Genomic DNA, 25561 nt, shown 5'->3' with positions numbered 1-25561 from the left:
CCCTCAGCAACAAGTTGCACCAAGATAATGCCTGTGCAGTACTCTCCGCCAGGGCAGCCCTGTGGAGATTGAGTGCCAGGGCTTCTGTTGGGGGTGGTTACGGAGCTCTGCCTGGCGCGAACCAAAGCCCAGACACCCACAAGGAAAGCAGCCATTCGGCATAAACCATACTATTTGTATAAACAGCTTAGACAGGCTGAGTCATTCTCACCAGGGAATGGTGGGAAGTCTGCTGAAATCCAAGTTCGCAGAGGAGAGCCCCCGGCCAACCTTGTAAGCAGGACTTTCGGAGGATGGCCGGCCTTCTGGGTCAATTCTTTGCTACCCTCTTTCCAACTTCATGTTCACTGATGTCACTCTGGTAGCTTGAAATTAGCAGCAGGAGTATGGATGCTGTAGAAATTAGCAAATCCTCCCAAGTCTGGGCCCGCCCCTTGACCATCCCTTATTAGACACACACTAGCACATCCTTGAGTTAGGATTTCAGACGGAAGACCTTGGCCCCAGCTGTAGCAGTGACCCCCATCTCCCCGACCATGGGCGCCAGAGACCAGGGTGGGGAGTCACTGGTGGATCGTTCTTTGCTTTCTCACACTGCTTTCTCCGCTTTGCCTCTGGCCTCCATTTAGGCACCAAGAGAACGGTTCGGATGGATCACACCTTCTTCCCTGGCTACAGGAAGACCCTGCTCGCTCCAGAGGAGATCCTGCTTTCCATCGAGATCCCCTACAGCAGGGAGGTGAGCTGCTCAGGAGCATTCCGAATTACCCTTACCCTGGCTAGACTCCAGACAAGGAGACCAGAGTCGGCCTTGGGGACCAAACTTAGCATCACTCAGCTTTGACATGGTCTATGAACATTGCCTCTGACCAACCCTATTTCTCTCTGCACAATGAGGCGTTTCAGGGTAGGGGGCAGAAGGCGTGCCCTGGACTGTGAAACCAACAGCTAGGCCAGAGGATCCTGAGCAAATCGAGTCCTCTTTCTGAGTCTCAATTTCTTCTTCTGTAAAGTGGGCACAGTGTTACCCAGTGTGCAGGTTACTGTGAAGATTGATATCAAGAATTCATAAGGTTCCAGGCAGATGTCTGGGAGCCAGTAGGGATCTACAGCCAATAGCTAACCACACGGTTTTGCAAAAAACACATCCAGCTGTGGTGGTTGGAGGAGAGGGTTTGCATGCTGAGCGGAGACACTCCCTGTGAGTCAGGGCCTCACGCGCTGACGAGGTGTTCACTGACTTTGCTCTGGTTTGGCTTGGTGGATTTCTGCTTCATGGGCAGTTTTCCTGCCCTGTTCAGGCAGGTCTGGGCATTTCTGGCTGCCTTGCTGTGTTGTTCCGTGGGGCCGTGTGTCTTCACCCGGTATGGCTCTCTCCTCCCTCGGCAGCCACACATTCTGTAATGGGCCTCACAGAAAAGTGATTTTTGTGAGACCGGGAACCCAGCCATCATGGAGAGCATCATGGATCTCACCCCAGCTAGTGCTCGAACGAGTGTTCCAAGGCATGTTTGCTCTTGCTAACTTTGGCCTCTTTAATGAGAATGCTAATGCAATTAGAGCAATTCCATCCCTGAGGTGATTTCTTTGTGACTTCCTAGCTTGTCCCTACAGACCGTTTTGAGCAGTGATTCCCAGAAGTTTTGTATTTCCTGGACCAGGATATTTTTCTTTTGCTTAGTTATGAGTTAAGGGAAAAGGAGGAAACAGGCATAGCACTGTCCAGTTTTATTTTGCCAGATAGGAACATTGATGACAAAAACATTTCATAAAAGAAAGGAGATCCTCATACCCAGAATTAGGAAGGACTTCTCAAGAAAGAACAGCTGCCAATATGCCACCGGCATTTCGTGGTACCCCAGCGGAAATGTCCCCACGGACTGGTACGGTCCTGGAAGTGAGCAGCTAGAAACTCTGTTCCACAGCCAAGCTCAGGCTCTGGGCTCACTGCCCCAGGGCCATGTTTGACATCAGGAATCTGGATTAGCTTTATGATCAGCAGGAGTCCCTGTGGTTTCTTGGAACAGAAGCCTGTGGCCACTTTGGACCTCCACAATGGGCCTCATTGTGCTTTCTCTAATAAGCCTTCCCTTAAACTTCTTCCTCTCATGCTAATTGGAATTTGTGGAGAGTTCAGACCTCGAGCAGAACTTGGCCGCCAAAGAGCTGGATATCAGATGGTTCTTACCTGGAAAGTTACTCACTCTCTCCTCCTATCTGGAAAGAGAAAGCCTGGCTTGAACCTAGAGGGAAACAGATATTCAAAGCACCAAGGTGGCTCCTGCTTTCTAGTGTGAATCATTCTTTCGGGAAGCAAGGTCTCTAACTGTAGACAATAGACAGTGGGAGGCACAAGTTAGAGAGAGCAGGTGCGTAGGCGGCCTGCTGAAGGGCTGCTTCAGACACCCTCTGGCATCTCACTGGACCAGCTTGAGAGGCAATCAGGTCACCCCTGAGAGGCAGGCTGGGCTCGGATGCTGGGCACCAGGATGGGAAGGTGTGGATGCTGGGGGTCTCTCTGAGAGCACCCATTTCTCCTTTGTCCTTGACTTTCAATCTTCCTGACTGCCAGAGAGAAATGCCAACCCTCCCCAGCTTCTGGGAATCTTACCTGGAACCTCTCCCAGGAATGTGAGAGTCAGTTCTGCCTGGATATCTGAATCCTCACACCAGGCATTGCGGGTTTGCAATGGCGTTGTCCCTTCAGCCGGCCCCCTGTCCCCGTGCTCCAGCTTCGCCCTCTGCGGGCCCCACCAAACAAAGTGGGCAGCAAGAGCCCTTCTGTTCTCTTTTAGGGTGAGTATTTCTCAGCATTCAAGCAGGCCTCTCGGAGAGAAGATGACATAGCCAAGGTGACCTGCGGCATGAGGGTCCTGTTCCAGCCGGGAACCGCGCAGGTGAAGGAGCTGGCCCTGTGCTATGGCGGAATGGCCGACAGGACCATCTCAGCCCTCAAGACCACGCAGAAGCAGACGGCCAAGTAAGAGCTACCAGCCAAAGAAAACCACCGCCGCTCCCACGGCTAGTAGTCCCACTGCTGCTGCGACCACGGTGCTGTGCCTGCTGTTGCCATGGTTACCATGGCTCCTTGTGGCACGGTTCCTCATGGCATCGCCGTCGCTGCGCTGGTCTTACCATTGCTGCTCTGCTGTTACTACCGTTACGACCACTGTTACCGCCACGACTATAGCCACAGCGACGGTTACTGGTGCTATTACTCCAGTAACGGTAGTGCTACTGTTACTACAATTACCACAGCGAGTGCTACTCCTCCGGTTCCTGCTCCTACTCTTACTAGCGCCCGTGCTATGACTCCTGCTCTTCCTACGACCATCACTACTCTGACTAGCGTTCCCGCCGTGGCTAACCGCTACTAGTACTGCTGGTACCAGTACTGCGGTCTCTTGTACTGCCCGTGTTACTAGTACTGCTGCTACTCCTGCTGTTACTACTGATTGTATGACCGCGGCTGCCACCGTTAACGCCATTGCTACCACTGTGGTTGCTACCGTGACTGTGACTACCGCTACAACTAATCGTAGGATCGCTGCTGCTGTTGCTGTGTTGCTGGTGGTCCTGTTGCTACTGCTGCTCATTCTACTATTACTTCTGCTTTTGCTACTACCATTGCTGTTGCTTCCACTACTCCTACGACTGCGTCTGCCCCTGCTAGTATTAGTTCCACTACTATTGCTGTGGCTTCTGGCCGTTACTACTGCTGTGGAACTAGAGTGGCTACTGCTATGACCGCGGCTAGGGTAGGGGAGCAGCTGACCCAAGCACCTCACTGGGACGGTCCTCTGTAGTCCATATGATGTGGATAAATTAAAGCTTACCAACGGCGTTTGGCTCCTTGGTTCCAGTTCCTGGCTCCAACACTTACCAGCTGGGTTGTAGAAGTCAAGTTACTTAATCTTCCTATTGCTTCAGTTTTCTCACTGGTAAAATGAGTATAGACATTTTCCCTGCTACACTTTTAAATTGTAATGAAAAGTAATGTTTCATATAAGGCACTTAGGACATTGCCTAGTGCACATGATAAGGACTCAATAGATTTTTTAAAAAATATTTTATTTATTTATTTGACAGAGATCACAAGTAGGCAGAGAGGCAGACAGAGAGAGAGGAGAAAGCAGGCTCCCCACTGAGCAGAGAGCCCGATGTGGGACCCTGGGATCATGACCCGAGCCGAAGGCAGAGACTTTAACCCACTGAGCCACCCAGGCACCCCTAGGACTCAATAGATTTTATTATGATTTTTGTGGCCTTTTTCTTATTGTGTCTCTTTTTAAAGATGAGGACACTGAGGCTCAGGCAAGTAACTTGCCTAAAGTTACAAAACGATACGTATCTGAGCCAAGTTGGGAACCAAGATTTCTATGACTGTCACCCTGCACCTACCACCCTACACGAATGATTCTGAGGGCTGGATAGGAGCACTTTCCCACCATCTGCTCTCTGGCAGTTTCTGGAATGAGGAGCTGCTGCAGGACGTGTGTGCGGGCCTGGCGGAGGAGCTGCACCTGTCCCCTGATGCCCCGGGAGGCATGGTGGATTTCCGGCGGACCCTCACCCTCAGCTTCTTCTTCAAGTTCTACCTGACGGTGCTTCAGAAACTGGGCAAAGGAAACTTGGAAAATGTGAGTGTGGAGGTGGGGACAAGATAGAGACTCCCTGCAGGACTCTTGTTTGAGGATTTAAGAAGCCAATGTGAGTGCGGAGTCCTGTGGACCAGGTGGTAAATTTGCTTGTCCCTTCTGATGCCCAAGGGCAGAGGAGAAAGGACCAAAAATGCATAGCTAGGGAGCCACATGGAGATGGGAGCCCACAGGGTGGCTGAGAGGCAGAGCACCGGGCTGGGCATCAGTGACATGGGTTCTGGCTCTGGCTGGGTCATTACCTCACCTGAGAACCTGAATAGGTCTCTCGAACTCTCCGATGCGAAATCTGCAAAAGGGGGTAGGTAGACCAGAAGATCCTTCCAGGGGCTAGCTGACACACTGTGGTTTTGTAGTTAGAATGAGAATGTGGAGTGAGTCAAGAAGGTAGACTGTGGAATGAGATTGTGAGGTGGGGCTGCCATAGCCAGGGGCCGGGGGTCACTGCGAGGGTGTGTCCTCTGGAAGGGGTGTGGCTGAGCAGGAGCCCACCTCTCCACATGGGTTCACCAAGTGTTTATTTTGTACCTTTTTTGTATAGCATTGGACTAGGCACCAAGGGATAGCCTCATGTGGGAGAGAACCTGGTCAATAAAGGCCAGCCTAGAGTGACAACTGAGAAGATGGTGTGGAGAGCACAAAGGAGAGAAGGCTCCACAGATGTGGGGAAAGCTAACTGAAATCCCCCTCTGAAAAACATTCATAATACTTATTTTCTTCTGATTAATAAAAGCAATAAACTTATTGTGGAAAACTTTAAAAACACAGAAATGTGTTAAAAATTTAAATTGAAAGGAAAAAATTAAATTTTTTGAATTAAAGAAATTAAATTTAAAAAGTTTTTTAAAATTAACTTTTTTTAAAATTAAAATTACTCTTCTCTCAGATCCAATAGAAAACCAGTGCTACTATTTTTGCTTATTTCTCTTTTTTTCCCTACATTTATCTGTCTATCTGTCTGTCATTCTCTTTCCTCTCTCTCCCTCGATCTCTCCTTCCATCCACCTCTCTATAGAACTGCCGTCTTCCTAGCTTTTGATCTGGAATATATCATTTTTCTAAACAGGTTCAGGCAGGCTGCATATAGAGTTTTGTGCCCCCCTTGATTCTACTGAGATGATATCGTGTGCATTTCCCATATCATTAAATATTTCCCACAGAGATGAGGAGGAAGAAGCCTTTTCCAGCAGGGCTGGAGAAGAAAGAGCGGAGTGCATAAATGCAGGAGGGAGGGAAGCCATTTGGTGTGTCGGAGAAAGAACGAACCATTCCTCGTTCAGGCTGCAAGGGTAGGAGAGGAGTTGAGGCTGTGATTAAGTACTGAGCTCTCGAGCCCTCACGCTGATGTCGACATCAATCCAGCCAGATCTAGAAGGAATGCAAAATGAGGAGATGATGGAAACAGTTGTAACTTTTTAAAAAAAGAGTTTATTTATTTATTTATTTGACAGACAGAGATCACAAGTAGGCAGAGAGGCAGGCAGAGAGAGAGGAGGAAGCAGGCTCCCCACTGAGCAGAGAGCCCGATGCGGGGCTTGATCCCAGGACACTGGAATCATGACCTGAGCTGAAAGCAGAGGCTTTAACCCACTGAGCCACCCGGGCGCCCCTAGAACAGCTGTTTCTTTTACCGCTGGGGACAGCCAAGGGTGGGATCAATGATAGAAACCGTCATGATCACCATGGTTGTCGTGCCTCCACAGAACTGTGCGAAGCTCGAACCCACCGATGCCAGTGCCACTGTCCTCTTTCAGAAAGACCCTCCAGCCAGCATCCAGCTCTTCCAAGTGAGTAAACACGGTGTGTGGCTAATATCACGGGCCCTTGCAGGGCATTTCCGATGACACTAACCATGGGCAAATGTCCGACTCGGATTGGATGTAGGTGCTCAAAACTTCTCATAAGCTTTGCATAAATAGAAAGTGAAGAAAATGGGAATCGTGTTAATGTCAGTGAAGCTATTTCCCCCCTTCCCTACTTAAATTTCTCTCTTGGTGTTGCTCTTATCTTCACCTCTCTGGAAAGACAATTTTTTTTTTTTCCACTTTGTCTTTTCTGGTTCCTCCGTGGGGCTGATGTGCAAAACCAGGATTTCTCCTGATGATGTAAACAGAACAAAACAACAACTCTCTATCAACAGCAACTTTTTGACAAGCAGTAGGTAAAGGATCAGCTTTTCCCATAAACATTTTGGATTTTGTAGGCCATATAGTCTCTCAACTTTGTTGCAGCCAGAGACATTACATAAATGAATGTGTGTGTGTGTGTGTGTGTGTGTGTGTGTGTGTGTGTGTGTACCAATAAAGCTTTATTTATAAACACAGCCACTGAGTCAGATCTGACCCACAGGCCACGATTTGTGGACCCCTGCACTAGAGTATGGTGATCCAAAGTGTGAACTCTGGGGTCTGACTGCCAAGATTTAAAACCAGACTCTGCCATGTCATAACTATAACCTGGGACAGGTCATTTCCTCTCTGTACCTTTTGGGCAAGTTAACTATGCCTACCTACAAGTATACAGAATGTTGGCATCTGTTTCATAGGATGGCTCTGAGGATTAAATGTGTTAGTACAAGGACATAACTTAGATAGCTCCTGGCATATATTAAACACTCAAATAAAATATCAGCCATTATTTTTATTATTACTTTGAAAAACACAAAACCCAGGATTTTATTATAAATACATTTTAGAACATTTTGGAAAGAACAGAAAGATATGAAGAAGAAAACAAAAGTCACCCAAGATCCTAGCTCCAAGAGAAAATCATTATATTTTTGTTTACTTCTCTCCATTTTTTCCCATGCATATATAGAAACATGTATATACGACGTTTATAACATGCATATTTTTTCCTACAGAATTCAAATGATCATACACACAATGTTTTATGTCCTGTTTCAACACTTCACATGAGCATTCTTTCCTTCTCATTAAAATTCTTTAAAAGTCTGTCTTAACAGTTGCATACTTTTCCATTGTATGCATATGGCAGAATTTGTTTTACTGCCCTGCCCCACAATGAATGGACGTAGAGGTTCCTCTTTAGTTATATATTTTTTGTTCCTGCCTGGAGTGATACTATGAGCTCCCTTCTCAGTGACTTCTTATCTGCCTTTCTGTTCCCTGCTCCTCCTGCCTCCTCCATCCTCACTGCTCACGTCTGCTTCGGCCTGAAGCTCTCTGCGCTTCTCCGGGCCTATAGGGAAACAGTGTCCTCCGCAGCTCAGCTTGACTGGTGACCGTGTTGTTCCAGGAGGTGCCAGAGGGTCAGTCTGAGGAGGACATGGTGGGCCGGCCTCTGCCCCACCTGTCTGCGGCCATGCAGGCTTCTGGGGAGGCTCTATACTGTGATGACATCCCCTGCTACGAGAACGAGCTGTCCCTCCGCCTGGTCACCAGCACCAAGGCCCATGCCAAGATCACGTGAGTATAAGAAATAGACCCCATGGCGGGGGGGGCTCCTGGGAGGCTCCCCCAGAGCCTTCCCGTCCGGAGAGGAACATGGGGATTCCTCTTAAAACCAGCCGGGGGAGGAGCTGGAGGCGTCAGGGGCTCAGTGGTGTCAGGGTGAGTGAGGGGTTGACATTGGGCGTGTAGGTAGGGGCCCAAGGAGGGAAGCCTTGGATGCTGAACCGGGAGATTACATGTGGCTTGAAAAGCATCGAGGAGCTTTTAACAGCAACAGGTTAGACCTGCACTTTGTTGTTGGGCTAAATTTCATCGCAGAGTTCCAGGAGCACCTGAGTCAGTATTAGGGGAAGAGCACGGCCTTAGAGATTGTGTCGCCACTCCAGTGCTTTGCCACCGAGAGCTTGGCAGGCAGGCTTAAGCTCTCAGTTTCCCCATTCATCACAGGATGTTTTCCTGAGGCTCAGTGATAGAGTCTGCAAAGGACCTAGCAGAGAATAGTTACTCATACCTGTTTGTTGAACTTGGAGAGCCCAGATGAAAAGGATGGCCACCTCTATAATCATAATAATAATTCCCAATGCTCATGTGGCACTTAGTATCAGTGCAGCTTGGTTTAAAGCGTTTTGCATAGATTGGCGCATTGACTCCTCTCAGCAACCCTCCCGGCAGGTCCTGTTATCCCCCTGTTCCAGACGAGGAGACAGGCACAGACACGGTCAGTTACTTGTCTCAGATCCCAGAGCTGGCAAAGCCAGAGTCGGCAGCAAAGCCAGGGTTTGAAGCCAGGCAGCCTCGGCCAGCAGGGTGTATGACCTCCGGATGTTCAGGCCAGAGGCTGACTGTGATTTGCGGGTGGGCATTAGACGCAGAGCCTGCTGAGCAGGGAAAGACTCCTTGGGTGCTGCCACTGCAGGGACTAGCGACCCAGTCTCCTCATCATTGGGTTTTCCTCTGCTGCTCCCAGCCACCTGGAGACAGTCTCAGGGAAAAGGAACACGGACACAGATACAAGCTAACAGATAACGTAAATACTAAATACGTAAACCCCTCCAGCTCTCTGGCAAAAAAAAAAAAAAAAAAAAGTTCGTTTAGGATGATACGGTTGTTTGCTCTAGGGTAAATTCATTTGCCTTTGTCCTTGTCTTTTTTTTTTTATTATTTCTTTTCAGTGTTCCAGAATTCTTTATTTATGCACCACACCCAGTGCTCCATGTAATACATGCCCTCCTTAATACCCACCACCAGGCTCATCCCACTCCCCACTCCCTCCCCTCCAAATGCTCAGTTTGTTTCTCAGAATCCACAGTCTCTCATGGTTCATCTTCCCCTCCAGTTTCCCCCAACTCACTTTTCCTCTCCATCTCCCCATGTCCTCCGTGTTTCCTTATGCTCCACAAATAAGCAAAACCATATGATAATTGACTCTCTCTGCTTGACTTATTTCACTCAGCATAATCTCTTCCAGACCTGTCCATGTTGCTACAAAAGTTGGGTATTCATCCTTTCTGATGGAGGCATAATACTCCATTGTGTATATGGACCATATATTCCTTATCCATTTGTCCGTTGAAGGGTATCTTGGTTCTTTCCACAGTTTGGAAACTGTGGCCATTGCTGCTATGAACATTGGGGTACAGATGGCCCTTCTTTTCCCTACATCTGTATCTTTGGGGTAAATACCCAGTAGTGCAATTGCAGGGTCATAGGGAAGCTCTATTTTTAATTTCTTAAGGAATCTCCACACTGTTCTCCAAAGTGTCTGCACCAACTTGCATTCCCACCAACAGTGTAAGAGGGTTCCCCTTTCTCTGCATCCTCTCCAACACTTGGTGTTTACTGTCTTGTTGATTTTGGCCATTCTAACTGGTGTGAGGTGGTATCTCAAAGTGGTTTTGATTTGAATCTCCCTGATGGCTAGTGATGATGAACATTTTTCATGCGTCTGCTACCCATTTGTATGTCTTCTTTGGAGAAGTGTCTGTTCATATTTTCTGCCCATGTCTTGAGTGCATACTGACTGCATTGACTGTGACCCACATTGTAGCTATATTCAGAGAACTTGGCTCCATCCGAGCAACGTGTGAGTGATTATAGTAGGAGGATAGGGGATTCTGTAGTAACTGCAAAGGTCCAGGCTTTCTGGGCTGCCTATGTGGGGAAGGCAGGGAGGTACAATGGAAGTGGACCTGGCTTGGGCTTCTCGCAACCTAATCTCTCCCCTCACCCCAGCAGTGCTGCTCTCTGGCCGGGTGACTTTGGACAAGCCACTCAATTCCCTCACACTGAGTTTCCCCAAATTAACCTGGGAATAATGACAATGATTTTTGGGGCGTTCTTACGTGGATTGCCTGTTTGGAAGTTGGTTGGTACTCAGAATAGTTTCCATACTTTTCTCTGAGGTGTCTCGGGGCAGTTTCCCCATGGAGGCCTGGGCCAGAGTGAGCTGTACGTGGTTGAGGTTGTTATAAGTGATAGTCTTCAGACATTCTCCCTGGGAGACCTGGGGGCCAGGGTGTCCCGCCATTCTGGAATAGCTCCATGAAGGTGGGGAGAGAAAGCTGGCCATGTGACGATAGTCAGGGCCATTCGGTTTGTGGTACAGCAAGGGCCCCAATGTGCTGAGTCTGTATGGAAATTAGCTGTGATGTGGGTTTGAGCCTGAGCTTTTAAGAGGCAATGCTGCTCAGTGTCCACAATAGCCAAACTATGGAAAGAACCTAGATGTCCATCAACAGATGAATAGATAAAGAAGATGTGGTATTGGGGCGCCTGGGTGGCTCAGTGGTTTAGGCCACTGCCTTCGGCTCAGGTCATGATCTCAGGGTCCTGGGATCGAGTCCCGCATCGGGCTCTCTGCTCGGCAGGGAGCCTGCTTCCCTCTCACTCTCTCTGCTTGCCTCTCTGCCTACTTGTGATCTCTCTCTGTCAAATAAATAAATAAAATCTTTAAAAAAAAAGATGTGGTATGTATATACAATGAAATATTATGCAGCCATCAAAAACCCCCACGAAATCTTGTCATTTGCAACAACATGGATGGAACTAGAGGGTATTATGCTAAGTCAAATAAGTCAATCAGAAAAAGACAATTATCATATGATCTCACTGATATGAGGAATTTGAGAGGCAGGGTGGGGGGAAGGGAGGAAAAATGAAACAAGATGAGACTGGGTTTAATCTCAGGAATCAAACTAAGGACTGCTGGTTGGGGTGGGAGGGGGAAGAATAGGGTGGCTGCGGGATGAACATTGGGGAGGGTATGTGCTATGGTGAGTGCTGTGAATTGTGTAAGACTGATGATTCACAGACCTGTAGCCCTGCAGCAAATAATACATTAAATGTTAATAAAAAATTAAAAAAAAAAGTCAATGCTACTCACTGCGATTTGGTTCTCTAGTAGAAGGTCCATGGGGATTGGCTGTCCTGCTCATCTTCTCTTCCCCACAGCACTCAACATGGTAGTCTTCACAGGTTAGGCATTTAATCAGTTTTTGCAGAGTGGAATAGGATAGGATAAGATAGGATATAGAATATAGGCTAGGATAGACTAGAATAGACAAGGAGGTGGAGAAGGGAGGAATGTTAGTATGAGGACAGAGGAGGCTGGTGGGTCTTCTGCTTTGGTTTCCTGCCTGTGGCCCTCACTGTGCTCATTCTTGCAGGTCCATAGATATTTCAGAAGCTCAGAAGGTGCCAGGGTTCGTCTGCTTTATCTCTGCTGATGATGTTCCTGGGAGTAATAAAACAGGAATTTTTGATGATGAAATGGTCTTTGCAAAGGATGAGGTAGGTCTTGGATTTTTTTTAGACATGAAGTTAATGGAATGAATGCTTGAGCTTTAATTTATGCTCACGCCTCCAGATCCCTAAACTTGAAAAGACTCCATATTTTCACCTACTGTGGTCATCATGCAACTGACCAGAGTGCAGAACAACCAGTAAAGGGACAGAGTCTGTTTGGTGGCACTTTAAACTTTTGCTTAGTGTTTACTTGTTTTTTTAACTGAGGGTTGCTAATTGCACACAGTAGGATGACTCCCTGCCAAAGGGGCAGTTAAACAAGACTGGTGATTGTTTTTGAACTGCCAGTTATGTTCTTAAGGATATGATGTTAAGCTCCTTTATTAAAGAAAATAAAAATATGGCAAACAAGCTAACCAGAGTAGAAATCACAATACCATTGCTATGTGTATTGATAATTCACTTCTATAAAAATTCATCTACTGATATATGGAGTTACACACACACACACACACACACACACACACACACACACACTTTACAAACATTCAAGAGGGTGGCTACAAAAATCCATATACTTTAAAAAAAAGATTTTATTTATTTATTTGATATATATATAGAGAGAGATCACAAGTAGGCAGAGAGGCAGGCAGAGAGAAAGGGGGAAGCAGGCTCCCTGCTGAACAGAGATCCCAATGCGGGGCTCCATCCCAGGACCCTGAGATCATGACCTGAGCTGAAGGCAGAGGTTTAACCCTCTGTGCCACCTAGGTGCCCCAAAAATATACTTTTAGGATAGTTCTCAGTCACTTTACAATTCCAATACAGATCAAATGCAAATTGGAGATGAGTGAGCTGTTGCTGAAGGTCAAATTCACTTTGTAATACACAAGTAATACACTTCACTTGTATTAATGTACAAGTGAAGAAGAGCAACCATAGCTACCACCATGAGACATGAGGACTCTGTTCGACAGAAGAACAAATTACTTTGACAATCTTCAAGAACCTCTAAGACCCCTGCTAGCGTAATGGGTAGTGAGAATCAGCCAGTATAACCACCAGAGCACTAATCAATTAAGTCAACAACCTAACTGGGTCCTCAAGAGATAATGATTAGAGATAGTATGGGTTTTTAGTGTCAGAAACCTCATATTCCAAAGTGAGGTCTTGGACAATTTTATTTTATTTTTTATTTTATTTTATTTTTGGTTTATGTTTTGGGGGATGTTGGAAGATTACCTGTGAAGGAATGGAATCATTAAGTAATGAGAAAATGACAATCCTTATTCTATAAATCTAACAAAAAACTGGTTTATGGGTCATCCAGTCTAAGAACCAGCATTTGGGAACTGCTGGTTCTGGGCATCTAGATGAAGTATAAGACATGATTGCTGCCTTTTGAGAAACTTCTGGATGTAAATCTGGAAACAAGATTAAAGGGAGTGAGGTGGCAGAAGAAAATGAAACTGGAAGTCAGTGCTGAGATTTGATCGTGGTGTAGCAATGAATGTGCCTTGCCTTCTGTGTCTGCATCTCTTCACCTGAAGAACAAGGGTGTTGGAATGGATCTGAGTCAACAGAGAGACTTTGTGCTGCCATACAGCCCATTGTGCTGCTCACGGCAGACATGAATAATCAATTGCCACATTCTATCCTGAGCAACTTCTGTTCTCAGCAGACATGAGTAATCAAGTGCCACATTCTATCCCAGCAAACTGCCAGTAGTAAATCATCAGAATTGGTCTTTGAGATGAAGTGAGTGTGCCAACCTGACACTAGTGATCACCAAGTCCTATTCCAGTTCCACTGATTCTAAACACTTATGAAGAAGCACATAATCCCACATAGTAGGAAAAGACATGGAAAGGCACCAGGGCATTCCTAAAATGTACCTTAAGGAAACTGTGGGGGCAAAGACTTGCTTTGCCTTTTGAGCAATCCAAAATAATTTGTTTTGTGAGGCAGACATGATATCCTTTAATGGTCTGGCTCTGTTCCCAGGTGACTTGTGTTGGGCATATCATTGGTGCTGTGGTCACCGACACCCGAGAACATGCACAGAGAGCCGCTCTAGGGGTGAAAATCACCTATGAAGAACTTCCAGCCATTATCACAATTGAGGTAACTGAGAAAGGGTGGCGTAGAAAAGGGTGAACTCCCTGTCCCTGGAGGAAATTTTATTGGGATCCTTTGGGGAGGATTTTTATTTTTTAATTTTTAATTATTTGTTTATTTATTTATTTAAAAAATATTTTATTTATTTGAGAGAGAAAGAGAATGAGAGAGAGAGAGCATGAGAAGTGAGAGTTCAGAGGGAGAAGCAGACTCCCCACTGAGCAGGGAACCTGATGTGGGACTTGATCCTGGGACTCCAGGATCGTGACCTGAGCTGAAGGCAGTTGGTTAATCAACTGAGCCACCCAGGCACCCTGGGGAGGATTTTTAAATGACTTCTGATCCTGGGATTGTGTGATCTTCTAACACCTTCCCCATCATGGTCTCAGACTCAGTCCACCAGGGGCCAAACGAGATTCCTCCTTCCCAGTACCAGCTCCCATTGGTTCCCTGAGGGACCCTACTTTTCCTCAAGATCCAAGTTTGTCCCCTAGTCTCTGAGAAAACAGAGGAATGCAAGCCCCCAGGTCACAGGCAAGCTTACTTTAAATCTGTGTCAGATGTTTGTAGAGATGTCTTTGTGAGAAGAGAGAGGGAGTTCCAGGAACTTCTCTTCCTGGACCTTCCTTCCCTGAAAGTCCAGTCACTGAAGCTTCTTTCTGGTCCTCAGGATGCTATAAAAAACAACTCCTTTTATGGATCTGAGCTGAAGATGGGGAAAGGAGACCTCATGAAGGGATTTTCAGAAGCAGACAATGTTGTTTCAGGTACAGCTGGTACCTACCATGGGGTCCTGGGCACGGGCTGGCCCTGGGGTATGAATTAAATTCAAGGGCTGGACTTTGGGTCCTGGAGCAGGGGAGTGAATTTTTACCAGAAGAGTCCTCCTGACATTTGAAACCAAATAATAGACAGTTGGCAGGGAAAGACGCTTGTCATCTTCATCTCTGCCCTTCTGTCTTGAGGCTAGATTAGACTTAAGTGATTCTCGGGAGCTGGGGGTGTGTCGAATTTGGAAGACTGCAGGGAAGGTAGCAGCCACAGATCCTGGCCCCCAACTGTGGGCCCGCAGTCAGTCCTCACCCATCCATAGCCAGGGTGCTCCCGCTCCTCTCCTCCTCACCCACCCGCCATAGCTCCTACACGGTGCAGGGCTGCTGACCAGACCTTTTGGAGTTGTTACCTACACTGTCCCTCATGCACTAAGTCACTGGTGAGCTCTCCAGCTGGCCGGATACCTTCAGTTTCAGAAGATGTTTTCACTTTCAGCTTTGCATTCACATCTGTTAATTCCTTCTTTACCTTTTCCAAAATTTTACAATACTAGTTTAACATACCCGATGCATTAGGTATCATTCTGGTTTCTTTTTTTGGGGTGGGGGATTCGGCTCCCAGATGGCTAAGGCTTTGAGCCACTTTCCACCCATGCTGGGAACCTGGAGGTTATCTGTGAGCGGTTGGTTCCTGCCCAGGGCTCAGGGCACGTGCACTCTCCTTAAATGAAGTTGGGGTCACTGTGGGGGTCTTGTTGCTCCCCCAGGCGAGGTGTACATTGGTGGCCAAGAGCACTTCTACCTGGAGACTCACTGCACCATCGCTGTCCCGAAAGGCGAGCAGGGGGAGATGGAGCTTTTTGTGTCTACGCAGAACACCATGAAGACCCAGGTAGGCATCCTGTGGGTCAGCTCCAGGGCCCAGGGAGGACGCTGGGGAGTGTCAGGCAGACCAGGCGTGGCTGTGTGGGACATGGGAAAGGGAGATCTGGGCTGGTCCAGGAGGGGATTTAAGGGTCTGGAGTACTGGACCCCAGCACTGCCAGTTTAAGGGCTGCCTGGATAGGTGGGGGATAGGGGGCTTCTGGAATCAAGGAATGTCTCCACAGTCACAGCAGTAATTAGGCTCATGGATGTTGGGCAGGCTCTAGCTCAGGCTTGAAGTAAGTCCAGATGATACATTCAAGTGTAAGTAATTTTTTTTTTTTTAATCCACAGAGCTTTGTTGCAAAGATGCTGGGAGTTCCAGCAAACCGGATTTTGGTCCGAGTGAAGAGAATCGGAGGAGGCTTTGGAGGGAAAGAGACCCGGAGCACTGTGGTGTCCACAGCAGTGGCCCTGGCTGCATACAAGTGAGTCCTCCCTGCCAGCTCCTGGGAAGGAGAATAAGGCTGCTTCTGCCAGGAAGGCTTTCTAGATTTCCCCCTTTTAGAAGTAGATTCCCTTTGCTTTGAATTTTCCCAGCCTTCTGTTTTTAGAACTCTTGGGCATTGGGGTGAGGGTAATACCACCTGTTCCTCTGTGTTCCACACATGGATTCGTGTCTTGTCTCCCCTGCCTGGCTTTGAGGGCCACACTACATCCTCTATTCCCCGTCTTGTCCAGCGCAGTGCATAGATAGCTAGACAGTGAGGCAGCCCAGCACAGGTCTCCATGTCCTGGTGGAAAGAGGAGTGTCCTGTGCTGTTTTTATCCCTGGGACTGACAGGAACGGGCGGTTGCCGAAGTCCCTGGGGTTCTAAGCCTCTGATGCCTCCCTCAGGACTGGCCGCCCTGTGCGCTGCATGCTGGATCGCGATGAGGACATGCTGATAACCGGCGGCAGACATCCCTTCTTGGCCAAATACAAGGTTCCAGATGTTGGGGGCTATGCCGGGATGGGAGGGACAGTGCCGTCTCATTGGGAAAGCTGGGGATGTAGATCCAGGAATCCTGGGATGTACTCTGAACATTTTTCATGACTACCTGTAGGAGTTCAAAGAAGAAATAGCCGTGAGAAAAATTCAAATTGGCCGACAGCAACATAGAGGGGTGATGCTGGCCGGCCACCTCCCAAGTGATGTCCCAGCATGGTTTTTATGCCTTTTGCGAGTTTACTCTGGTCTATATCTGATCTTTGTCCACTCAGGCTGAATGGCATCACTTTTCAGCAGCTCCGGGGTAAATCCATCCTGCAGAATGTCCTAATGTTAATGTGTTCACTGCCTGGGGTAAAGACCAGAATGGCTGTTTAGAGTTTAGTAATTTACAATGAGAAAGGAAACTGCCCGGGGCCTGGACAGGCCCCAGTTGTTAGGGTGGGCACCTGCTCCGTCAGATTGTGTGTGACTGGTCACTGCCACTTCCTCTGTGAGACCACCCCTTTTCTGGGTCCCTGTGAATAACCGTGGATCCTGTCCCCCTAAACATGAGTATACCCTGCCAGATCCCAGTCTGGGAGCCCTTCTCTCCATGAGCTGGCTTTGCGTATCTCCACTTTGACCTCTTCTAATTTTTGTTTCACGATTGAATTCCCCCAAAGGGATCCTCTTTCCCTTATTCCCAAATTCTTGTGGGCCCAAAGAAAATAACTTGGTTACTTTCTTTGGTTACAAAGAAAGTAACTTGGTCTTCCGAATCCCAGTTCCTCACTTATGGATGGCTACATAAGGTCAAGGATGTGAAAGCACACTCCTGCTTGTGGGGGATGTAACGTGGTGTCTGCTGGCCAGACGCTGTAAGGGACGTCTCCAGTATCTTCCTCAGTTTTTCTGCCCGGCCCTCCCCTCTCTGCCTCCTCACTTCCTCTCACACAACTGGAAGCCAGGAGTAGGTAGGAAGAAGGAGGGGTGTGGGGAGAAGGTGTGTGCAGGGTTGAGGAACATGGAACGTCACTGGAAAGAAGTTAGTTCCTCTCTGCTTCACCTGTGAAGCTCTGGTGACCTCATTTTCATGGTGTGATGTCTTGTTCTGTCCGCTTTCCTTCAGGTAGCCTAGGTGGGAGGGGAGGACTCGGGTTAGTAGAGGAAGAGCACTGGTGAGAATTCCCTCTCCTCATCAGGTCGGCTTCATGAAGAATGGGAAGGTGGTGGCTTTGAAGGTGGAGCACTACAGCAACGCAGGGAACACCATGGATCTGTCCCAGAGCGTAAGTGTGAGGTACCCCTGCATCCTGGGGGAGGGGGTAGGGTGGGGGGTGACTGGGGGGTCAAGGGCAGGCCCCACAGCCACCCTGGCATGGGCCTCCTCAGTTCCTGCCTGTTACCATGGTGGTAGCCTCCCCACGGGTCCCCACCCTTCGTTCATCTCCAAAGCACAAAGATCATCATATTACTTTCCTGATTGGAAACCCTGCTTTTTCCAGATACTTTGCCAAGCAAGCAAAGTTAGTTACAAAACTGGATGCACGGTCTAGTGACATCACATGTATATGTAATTAAAATTAATGTATGCCTTTATAATATATATATACACACACACACATAAACACATATATATACACACATATGTATATATGTACATACAATAGATATAATGATGTGCATGGAAAATCCCAAAAGAATATATGCTAAACAGTGATTGGGTGGGACAAGGGGGGGCACTCACTGTCATTTCCTATATAACACATTTTTGTGATGTTTGAATTTTAAGGAATAAATTGAATTTATTCTTTTTTTTAGTAACCGTTTCATTGAAGTATAGTTTACACACCATAAAATTCACCCATTTGAAGTATATAGTTTAATGGTTTTTAGTCAATTTAAAGAGTCATGCAACCATTATCATACTCTAGTTTTCAAACATTTTCATGGCCCCAAAGTCATCTCTCACAGCTGCCCCTGTTCTCACCGCCCCACCCCCAGGCCTAGACACCCACCATCTACCTTCTGTCTTTATAGATTTGCCTCTTGTAGTCGATGCATGTAAATAGACTCATGTACTACATCATATTTTGTGTCTGGCTTTTTATCTCCAGATTAAGTTTTTTTTTAAGATTTTATTTATTTATTTGACAGAGAGAGATCACAAGTAGGCAGAGAGGCAGGCAGAGAGAGAGAGAGAGAGAGAGGAGGAAGCAGGCTCCCCGCTGAGCTGCCCAAGACCCTGAGATCATGACCTGAGCAGAAGGCAGGGGCTTTAACCCACTGAGCCACTCAGGTGCCCCAGATTAATGTTTTTAGGTTCACCCCTGTTATAGTACGCAATTGTCCTTCATTCTTTTCTGTTGACAGTATTTCATCATATGGATAGACCATGGTTTGTTTTCCATTCACCACTTAATGAACATTTGAGTCGTTTCCAGTGTTTAGCCAGTATGGATAATGCTACTCTGAACATTCTCCTATGAGTCTTTTCTGTTTGTTTTGTTTTTTAAAGACTTTATTTATTTATTTTTGAGTGTGAGAGAGAAATCATGAGCAGTGGAGAGAGAGAGAGAAGCAGGCTCCCTGCTGAGCTGCGGTGCCCAACGTGGGGCTTGATCCCAGGACCCTGGGAGCATGACCAGAGCAGAAGACAGATGCTTAACCAACTGAGCCGCACAGGCACCCCTCCTATAAGTCTAATGTAGACATGTATTTTGTTAATTCTGGAAGTTAACAGTTATTTTTGTGATACTACTCTTTATAATTTTTAGAATCTTAATTTTATAACCATATTAGTTATATACACATAGATTCTTCTTGTAAAAATAAGTCACATTTCAGGGAAAAACAGAAGTTCCCATGAATCCCCACCGCCTGTGTTTCTCCTCTTTGCTAGGGGCTAACTGACTCAATTAGAAAACTTCACACTTCAGATCTAGTGTGAAAACGTCTCAAAAAACCCACATTTAGCATTCTCACCATTTGCAACACATGCCTTTTGGTGTTGTAGGGAAAATCAGGTTGAAAAAGATACAGTGCCTGTCCCCAGAGATCTTAGAAGCTTTTAAATTCAATTCAGCAAACATTTATTGAGTGCCTAGAGTGGCAACGTAAAGAAGAATATACGGCTTTGTTTCTGCCCTCAGGAAGTTCCCAGTGTGGTGGGGGAGACAGATAATAAAAGACAAAATAAAATAGAAGTACAAGTTGATAGAGTGCTCAGGGAAAGCAAAAATGGAATTAATTGAGACATACTAAAAGCATCTAGGATGACTAAGACTGAAATAACCAAAGACACAAAAAGCAACCTGTGGGAAAGAGAGACTATACATGGGGAAGTAAACCAAATCCCAAACGAAACAAACAAATAAAAGTTGCCATTGGTCTCCTCAGAGAGATGAGTTATTATACCTTCAAGGAAGAATAGGATGCCATAAAAATGGAGCAGTCAGAGAATAAAAATGAACTCTGCTGAATTAAAACTCTGAAAGCAGAAGGGTTGGAAGAAACTTGAGCAAATCTCTCTAAGTAAAGAAAAAAATACAGAAAAAATCTGAGAGAAGATACAACAAAATTCAAGGACTCATCCAGGAGATCCAAATAATCAAAGTTTCAGAGAGAAAGAATGGAAGCTATCAAGCAGTGACTTGGGAGATCCCCCCAAACTGATGGGCATACAGTTTGAGATTGAAAGAGGCTTTCCAGTAAGCAGCACAATGAAGGAAAATAGACCTATGCTAAGTTTTGCATCACTGCAAACTTGGAGAAACCTGGGGGTAAAGAAGATTTTAGAATTTTTAGGAAGGAGAAAAACAGAACTGTTTCCAAGAATTGAAAGACACCTGATTGCATTTGCCAGTAAAATGCCTTCAGAATGCTGAGAGAAAATGGAAAACCTGTTTCCAACCTAGAATCCTATATATGGCCGAATCATTAATTAAGGATGAGAGTATAAGAAAGACATTTCAGGCAGGCAAGTCTCAAAAATGCTCTTCTCTATATACTCCTCTTATTTTTTTATTTGTTTAAATTTTTATTTATTTATTTGACAGACAGATCACAAGTAGGCCGAGAGGCAGGCAGAGCGAGAGAGAGCGAGAGAGAGAGAGAGAGAGGAGGAAGCAGGTTCCCTGCTGAGCAGAGAGCCCGATATGGGGCTGGATCCCAGGATCCTGAGATCATGACCTGAGCCGAAGGCAGAGGCTTTAAACCACTGAGCCACCCGGGTGCTCCTCCTTTAATTTTTTTTGAGAAGATATTCAAGAATGTACTCCAACAATATGAAGGTGTAAAACTAGGGAAGGGGAAGAAATGGGTTCCAGGAAAGGGAGATTTAATATGGAGAGAGGCAAAGAGAATCTGGGATGAATGTGCGGGAACATCCCAAGGTAACAGCGGCGCAGGGACTCAATGGGCTCCCTGTTGAAATTGCAGTTAGCCAGAAGTATCCAGGAATAATTTCTTCTAAAAGATAAGGCTACTAGAAAGTCTAAAGTGTTCCAACATACTGAGAGCAGATTTATAGCACTGGGGAAAACTTTAAGTTGACTTAGTAATAATTGCATAGAAAACTAAGAAAATGAGGGGTACCTGGGTGGCTCAGTGGGTTAAAGCCTCTGCCTTTAGCTCTGGTCATGATTCCAGGGTCCTGGGATCGAGCCCTGCATCAGGCTCTCTGCTCAGCAGGGAGCCTGTTTCCCTTCCTCTCTGCCTACTTGTGATCTCTGTCTGTCAAATAAATAAGTAAAATCTTAAAAAAAAAAAAAAAGAAAACTAAGAAAATGAAAAAGTGAAGATAATCATTAGCTCCGGGGGGGGGGGGGGTTGCTATCAAGAAAGACAGAAGTAATCACAGTGTAACCAGGTGATTCAGCTGTCAGTAATGTTTACAGGATGATATCAAACTGCCTATCGGTCAGGTCAAAATATGACTATATGGGGAGGATGGGGGACAGGAAGGTGATGTGATTTCAGGAATAGGGGTTAGGCGAGAATGATACCCCCATTTTCTATAACAAGAAAACAATATAAGAGTCTATAACTGAACGCATCAAGAAGTTTCAGTGTAGGGGCACCTGGGTGGCACAGTTGGTTAAGCAACTGCCTTCGGCTCAGGTCATGATCCTGGAGTCCTGGGATCGAGTCCCACATCGGGCTCCCTGCTCAGCAGGGAGTCTGTTTCTCCCTCTGACCCTCTCCCTTCTTATCCTCTCTCTCTCACTTTCTCTCTCTCTCTCAAAAATAAGTGAAATCTTTAAAAAAAAAAGTTTCAGTGTCAGGCATTATTAGAGATGTGGAAGTTAGCATGTAAGAGCTGATCGAATGAGCTGGGAGAACTCTACGTGAAGTAGAAGGGAGGACAGGGAGGGCTGCCATTCTGCACAACACAAACTTACAGAAATATTTGACTCTTTAAGCTGTTTACCATACAACTCTAATGGGAACACAAACTACGTAAAATCAGTTCATCATAAGATCATCTATTTTTTTTGAAGAGGCAAGAGACCAGTCCAAACTGGAGAGTCCGGGAAGGGCTTCCCCAGGGAGGAGCTGAGTGGGGATGTTAGTAGGTGGGTGAGTTGAGGAGAGGCATATCAGGTAAAGGGAACATACAGTCAGCAGAGAGGATAAAAAATATGCCTGGAGAAGGTTGTAAAGAGTCTTGAATTCCATGCTGAAGGATATACAGATTTCACTCCAAAGAGAGTAAGTGGCTTTTTAAAGCAAGTGGTTGACCCGAAAGGACCGTGTATTTTTGTTTGAGGGTTAGGTGAGAGGGTGGAGAGACACAGACGCCGGGAGCCCAGGAAGGAGTCCTGTGTTGCATACCCTCTGGTATGCAAGAAATAACTTGGGCCTGAGGACCCAGGGGGGCTGGGAAAGGCAGAGGGCGTGCAGCCCTTGAAGTCCCTTTTTTGAAGTGCCAATGCCATGGGCGCACTCTTCTCTCCCATTTTGGCGTCTTCTGCTGCAGATAATGGAACGAGCCCTGTTCCACATGGACAACTGTTACAAAATCCCCAACATCCTGGGCACTGGGCGGCTCTGCAAGACCAACCTGGCCTCCAACACAGCCTTCCGGGGCTTTGGGGGGCCTCAGGGGATGCTCATTGCTGAGTACTGGATGAGTGAAGTCGCTCTGACCTGCGGGCTGCCGGCAGAGGAAGTAAGTCAGCTGGGAGTTTGGTGGCGCTGGTCACCCCTGCTTTGAGGGGACAGTGGCTTTGTGTCTTGGGCATCTCCCGGTGGGGGCAGAGGAGAGGCACGTGCTGTGGAGGGGGTCGGAAGCTTACCTCGAGGTTGTACCCCTTCATCCATTGCCACCAGCGAACCCTCAATGTCTCTCTCTTTGCAAAGGTGAGGAGGAAAAACCTGTATAAGGAAGGGGACTTGACACACTTCAACCAGAAGCTTGAGGGGTTCACCTTGTCCAGGTGCTGGGATGAATGCCTAGCCAGCTCTCAGTATCATGCCCGGAGGAGCGAAATTGACAAGTTCAATGAGTAAGCACAGGGAGGGGAGGAGTCCGATGTTCTGGGGATCTCTCGGGTCTCATTTTCTGCAGCCTCTTGGCTGAACTCAGAATACCAGGCTAATAACAGATAACTCGCGGGAGGGCTGAGTTTGGGGCCCCTTTCGTGGCCATCTCTTTAAGATCCTGAAATGATGTTGAGCCTGGGGGCAGATGGGCTTACAGCCGGCCCTCAGCATCCTAGCCCATCAGTATGGTCCGTCTCCACGTTCGCCCACCTTAGGGGAACCCCAGTCCAGAACCCCGAACACCACAGTTACACGCCTGCCTCCGACGTGAATCTATAAACAGGACCTTGCCATCACTCCATCACTTGGGCCTCAGTTTCAACATCTGTAAAGTGGGGATAATTACACTGACTCTGTTTCCTTACCGAGTTACCCAGAAAACCAAATAGAAAGCACAGGGAAGGTGTTACCAGGATCATCACCAAGGTGTGACGCAGTTCATCCCTGGGACAGTCATAGTCCAAGATCACCGGGGCACCCTGACCCCATCTGAACTCCACTCTGAGGGGAAGTGACAATACTTCTAAGTCCAGGCTCTCGGGGGTGGGCCCTGCTTCAGCTGCACAGAAGGACCCAGAACCCAGATCTGACCTTTCTTATTTGGCTTACCCAACTGAGGCACAACTCAGTTATGGTGAACACTATGTGTTCACCTTGTTTCAAGAATGCCTTGTTCCAATTTTGCAAAATTGTTGTCTGACACCATGTCTGAGCTGGCACAAACATGGTAGAGAAAGTTCTATGAGAATCTTTCTTTTTCTCCAGGGAGAATTGTTGGAAGAAGAGAGGATTATGCATCATTCCTACCAAGTTTGGAATAAGCTTCACTCTTCCTTTTCTGAACCAGGTAATTGCTTTATATAATTTTGTCCCTCTGCACTGGGCTGGGGCCCCAATTTCCCCCTCTGTCTGCTGTAATGCAAAGGAAGGGCCATTGTCACTGGTAACAAAGCTGAGTGGAGGGGCTTTCCGCTGTTTAAAGGAAGTTGAACTTGCATATTCCTGTTTGTCCAGAATGTCACAGGTCAGTGAGGGCAGCATGGGACTCAGAGATCTGGGGTCAAGTCCTAGTTCTTCCTCTTCCTGGTTGTAGGGCTACAGAGAGCTACTCTGCCTTTCTGATCCTTGGCTTCCTCTGTAGAGTGAACACAAAGACATTTATCTGACCTCCTTCTTTCTGAGGACAGGAGACATGTAGAGGAATCAGAAAATGTTGGCAAACTGTTGAAGGGCTACATCATTAAATCACGAGATTGACAACCGCTGCAGGTTTTATGTAAGGTTTCTAACTGAAATGCTGCCTCTGGTTTTCTTTCTCCTGGGATCCAGCCCCATTGGTCCCAAGCCTCAAGTCGGGGTTGAATTTACTGAATTTCGTGTTTGGTATCCTTCCCTTAGGCAGGAGCCCTGATTCATGTGTACACAGATGGCTCCGTGCTGCTGACCCATGGGGGCATGGAGATGGGCCAAGGCCTGCACACCAAGATGGTCCAGGTGAGCAGCGTGGACACTGGGAGCCCTCTCTGGCCCCGCAGTGCCCGGGTGGTGGGGGAGGGTGTGGTGAGATGCTGAGAGGCAGTGCACCGCACAAGCAGAAGAGGCCCCAGCTCTGGCCAGGCTCTGCCTTCTGTTTACATGTGGTCTCGGGCAAGTCTTCTCCTCTCCTGGCCTCTGTTTCCTCATCTGTGCAAAGGGCTTGGCCAGGTGACCCCCGAGGTCACTTCCGTTGCCAACATTCTAGGGCTCTGTGACTGTGTTGGTTTGCAAGCTCCTGAGGGAGCTTCCCAGGAGCGATCGGACACGGGTCCCTCTACCCAGAGACAGAAAAACGAGGCATAGGTTGGCAGGTTACAGTTTTCATAAGCAAAGGGAACTTACGTAAGAGGCTTGCCTTGGGAGGCGGCAAGATGAATGATCTCCACCGAATCTTAAGAGTTTATAGAGAGAGAGGCCTTAACTGGGTTTGGTCAAGGTCATGTGCAGGTGTTCTCAATGCCACGTCATCATCCTTGGAGGTCATGACCTTGGAGCAGACTTTGGGAGTAGGAAAGGCAAGTGGGACCCATATTCCAAGGACAGGGGAGGGGTGAGGAGCCTCCAGTCCACCAGGTCGGGCTCAAGGGTCAGCTGGGGGTCACATCTTTTGGATGTGCCCTCGCCCAACTGTGAATAAGTGGGTGTGTTGTGGGTATGAAGGTAACCAGTTTCCCCCACGCAGTGGAGCTCAGATATTGGAACTGGATTAGAGTTGGCACACCTGCTTGGCTCACCGACTGCCCAAACTGAATTTAAAAAAAAAAAAAAAAAAAGCCAAGTTTAGCTTCAAAAAGCACTGTGAGTCACCATTGGGTTTACAGATTTTTATTTATTTTTTTTCAAGTTCTAAAATTTGTTGTTTATGCACCGCACCCAGTGCTCCATGCAATACATGTCCTCCATAATACCCACCACCAGGCTCACCCAACCCCCCA

The 25561-nt window shown here is 47.1% G+C and overlaps 1 protein-coding gene across 2 annotated transcripts in view; it reads left to right on the top strand.

The window, feature by feature from the left end:
• Nucleotides 1-25561, top strand: part of XDH (xanthine dehydrogenase) — a 64353-nt gene that overhangs the window by 28076 nt on the left and 10716 nt on the right. For both annotated transcript variants that reach the window (XM_045979360.1, XM_045979359.1), the window contains exons 13-28: nucleotides 630-739; nucleotides 2796-2980; nucleotides 4466-4640; nucleotides 6362-6445; nucleotides 7917-8086; nucleotides 11737-11860; nucleotides 13820-13939; nucleotides 14604-14700; nucleotides 15474-15598; nucleotides 15925-16058; nucleotides 16469-16556; nucleotides 17747-17833; nucleotides 22525-22716; nucleotides 22908-23053; nucleotides 23856-23937; nucleotides 24489-24584. In XM_045979360.1, the coding sequence (XP_045835316.1) occupies nucleotides 630-739; nucleotides 2796-2980; nucleotides 4466-4640; nucleotides 6362-6445; nucleotides 7917-8086; nucleotides 11737-11860; nucleotides 13820-13939; nucleotides 14604-14700; nucleotides 15474-15598; nucleotides 15925-16058; nucleotides 16469-16556; nucleotides 17747-17833; nucleotides 22525-22716; nucleotides 22908-23053; nucleotides 23856-23937; nucleotides 24489-24584 (2015 nt within the window). The remainder of the gene's footprint in view (nucleotides 1-629; nucleotides 740-2795; nucleotides 2981-4465; nucleotides 4641-6361; nucleotides 6446-7916; nucleotides 8087-11736; nucleotides 11861-13819; nucleotides 13940-14603; nucleotides 14701-15473; nucleotides 15599-15924; nucleotides 16059-16468; nucleotides 16557-17746; nucleotides 17834-22524; nucleotides 22717-22907; nucleotides 23054-23855; nucleotides 23938-24488; nucleotides 24585-25561) is intronic.

Source organism: Meles meles, chromosome 15 (assembly GCF_922984935.1).
Source record: "Meles meles chromosome 15, mMelMel3.1 paternal haplotype, whole genome shotgun sequence".
Taxonomy (NCBI): Eukaryota; Metazoa; Chordata; class Mammalia; order Carnivora; family Mustelidae; genus Meles; species Meles meles.
Note: the sequence above shows the minus strand (reverse complement) of the source record. Positions and strands in the feature narration are given on the sequence as shown.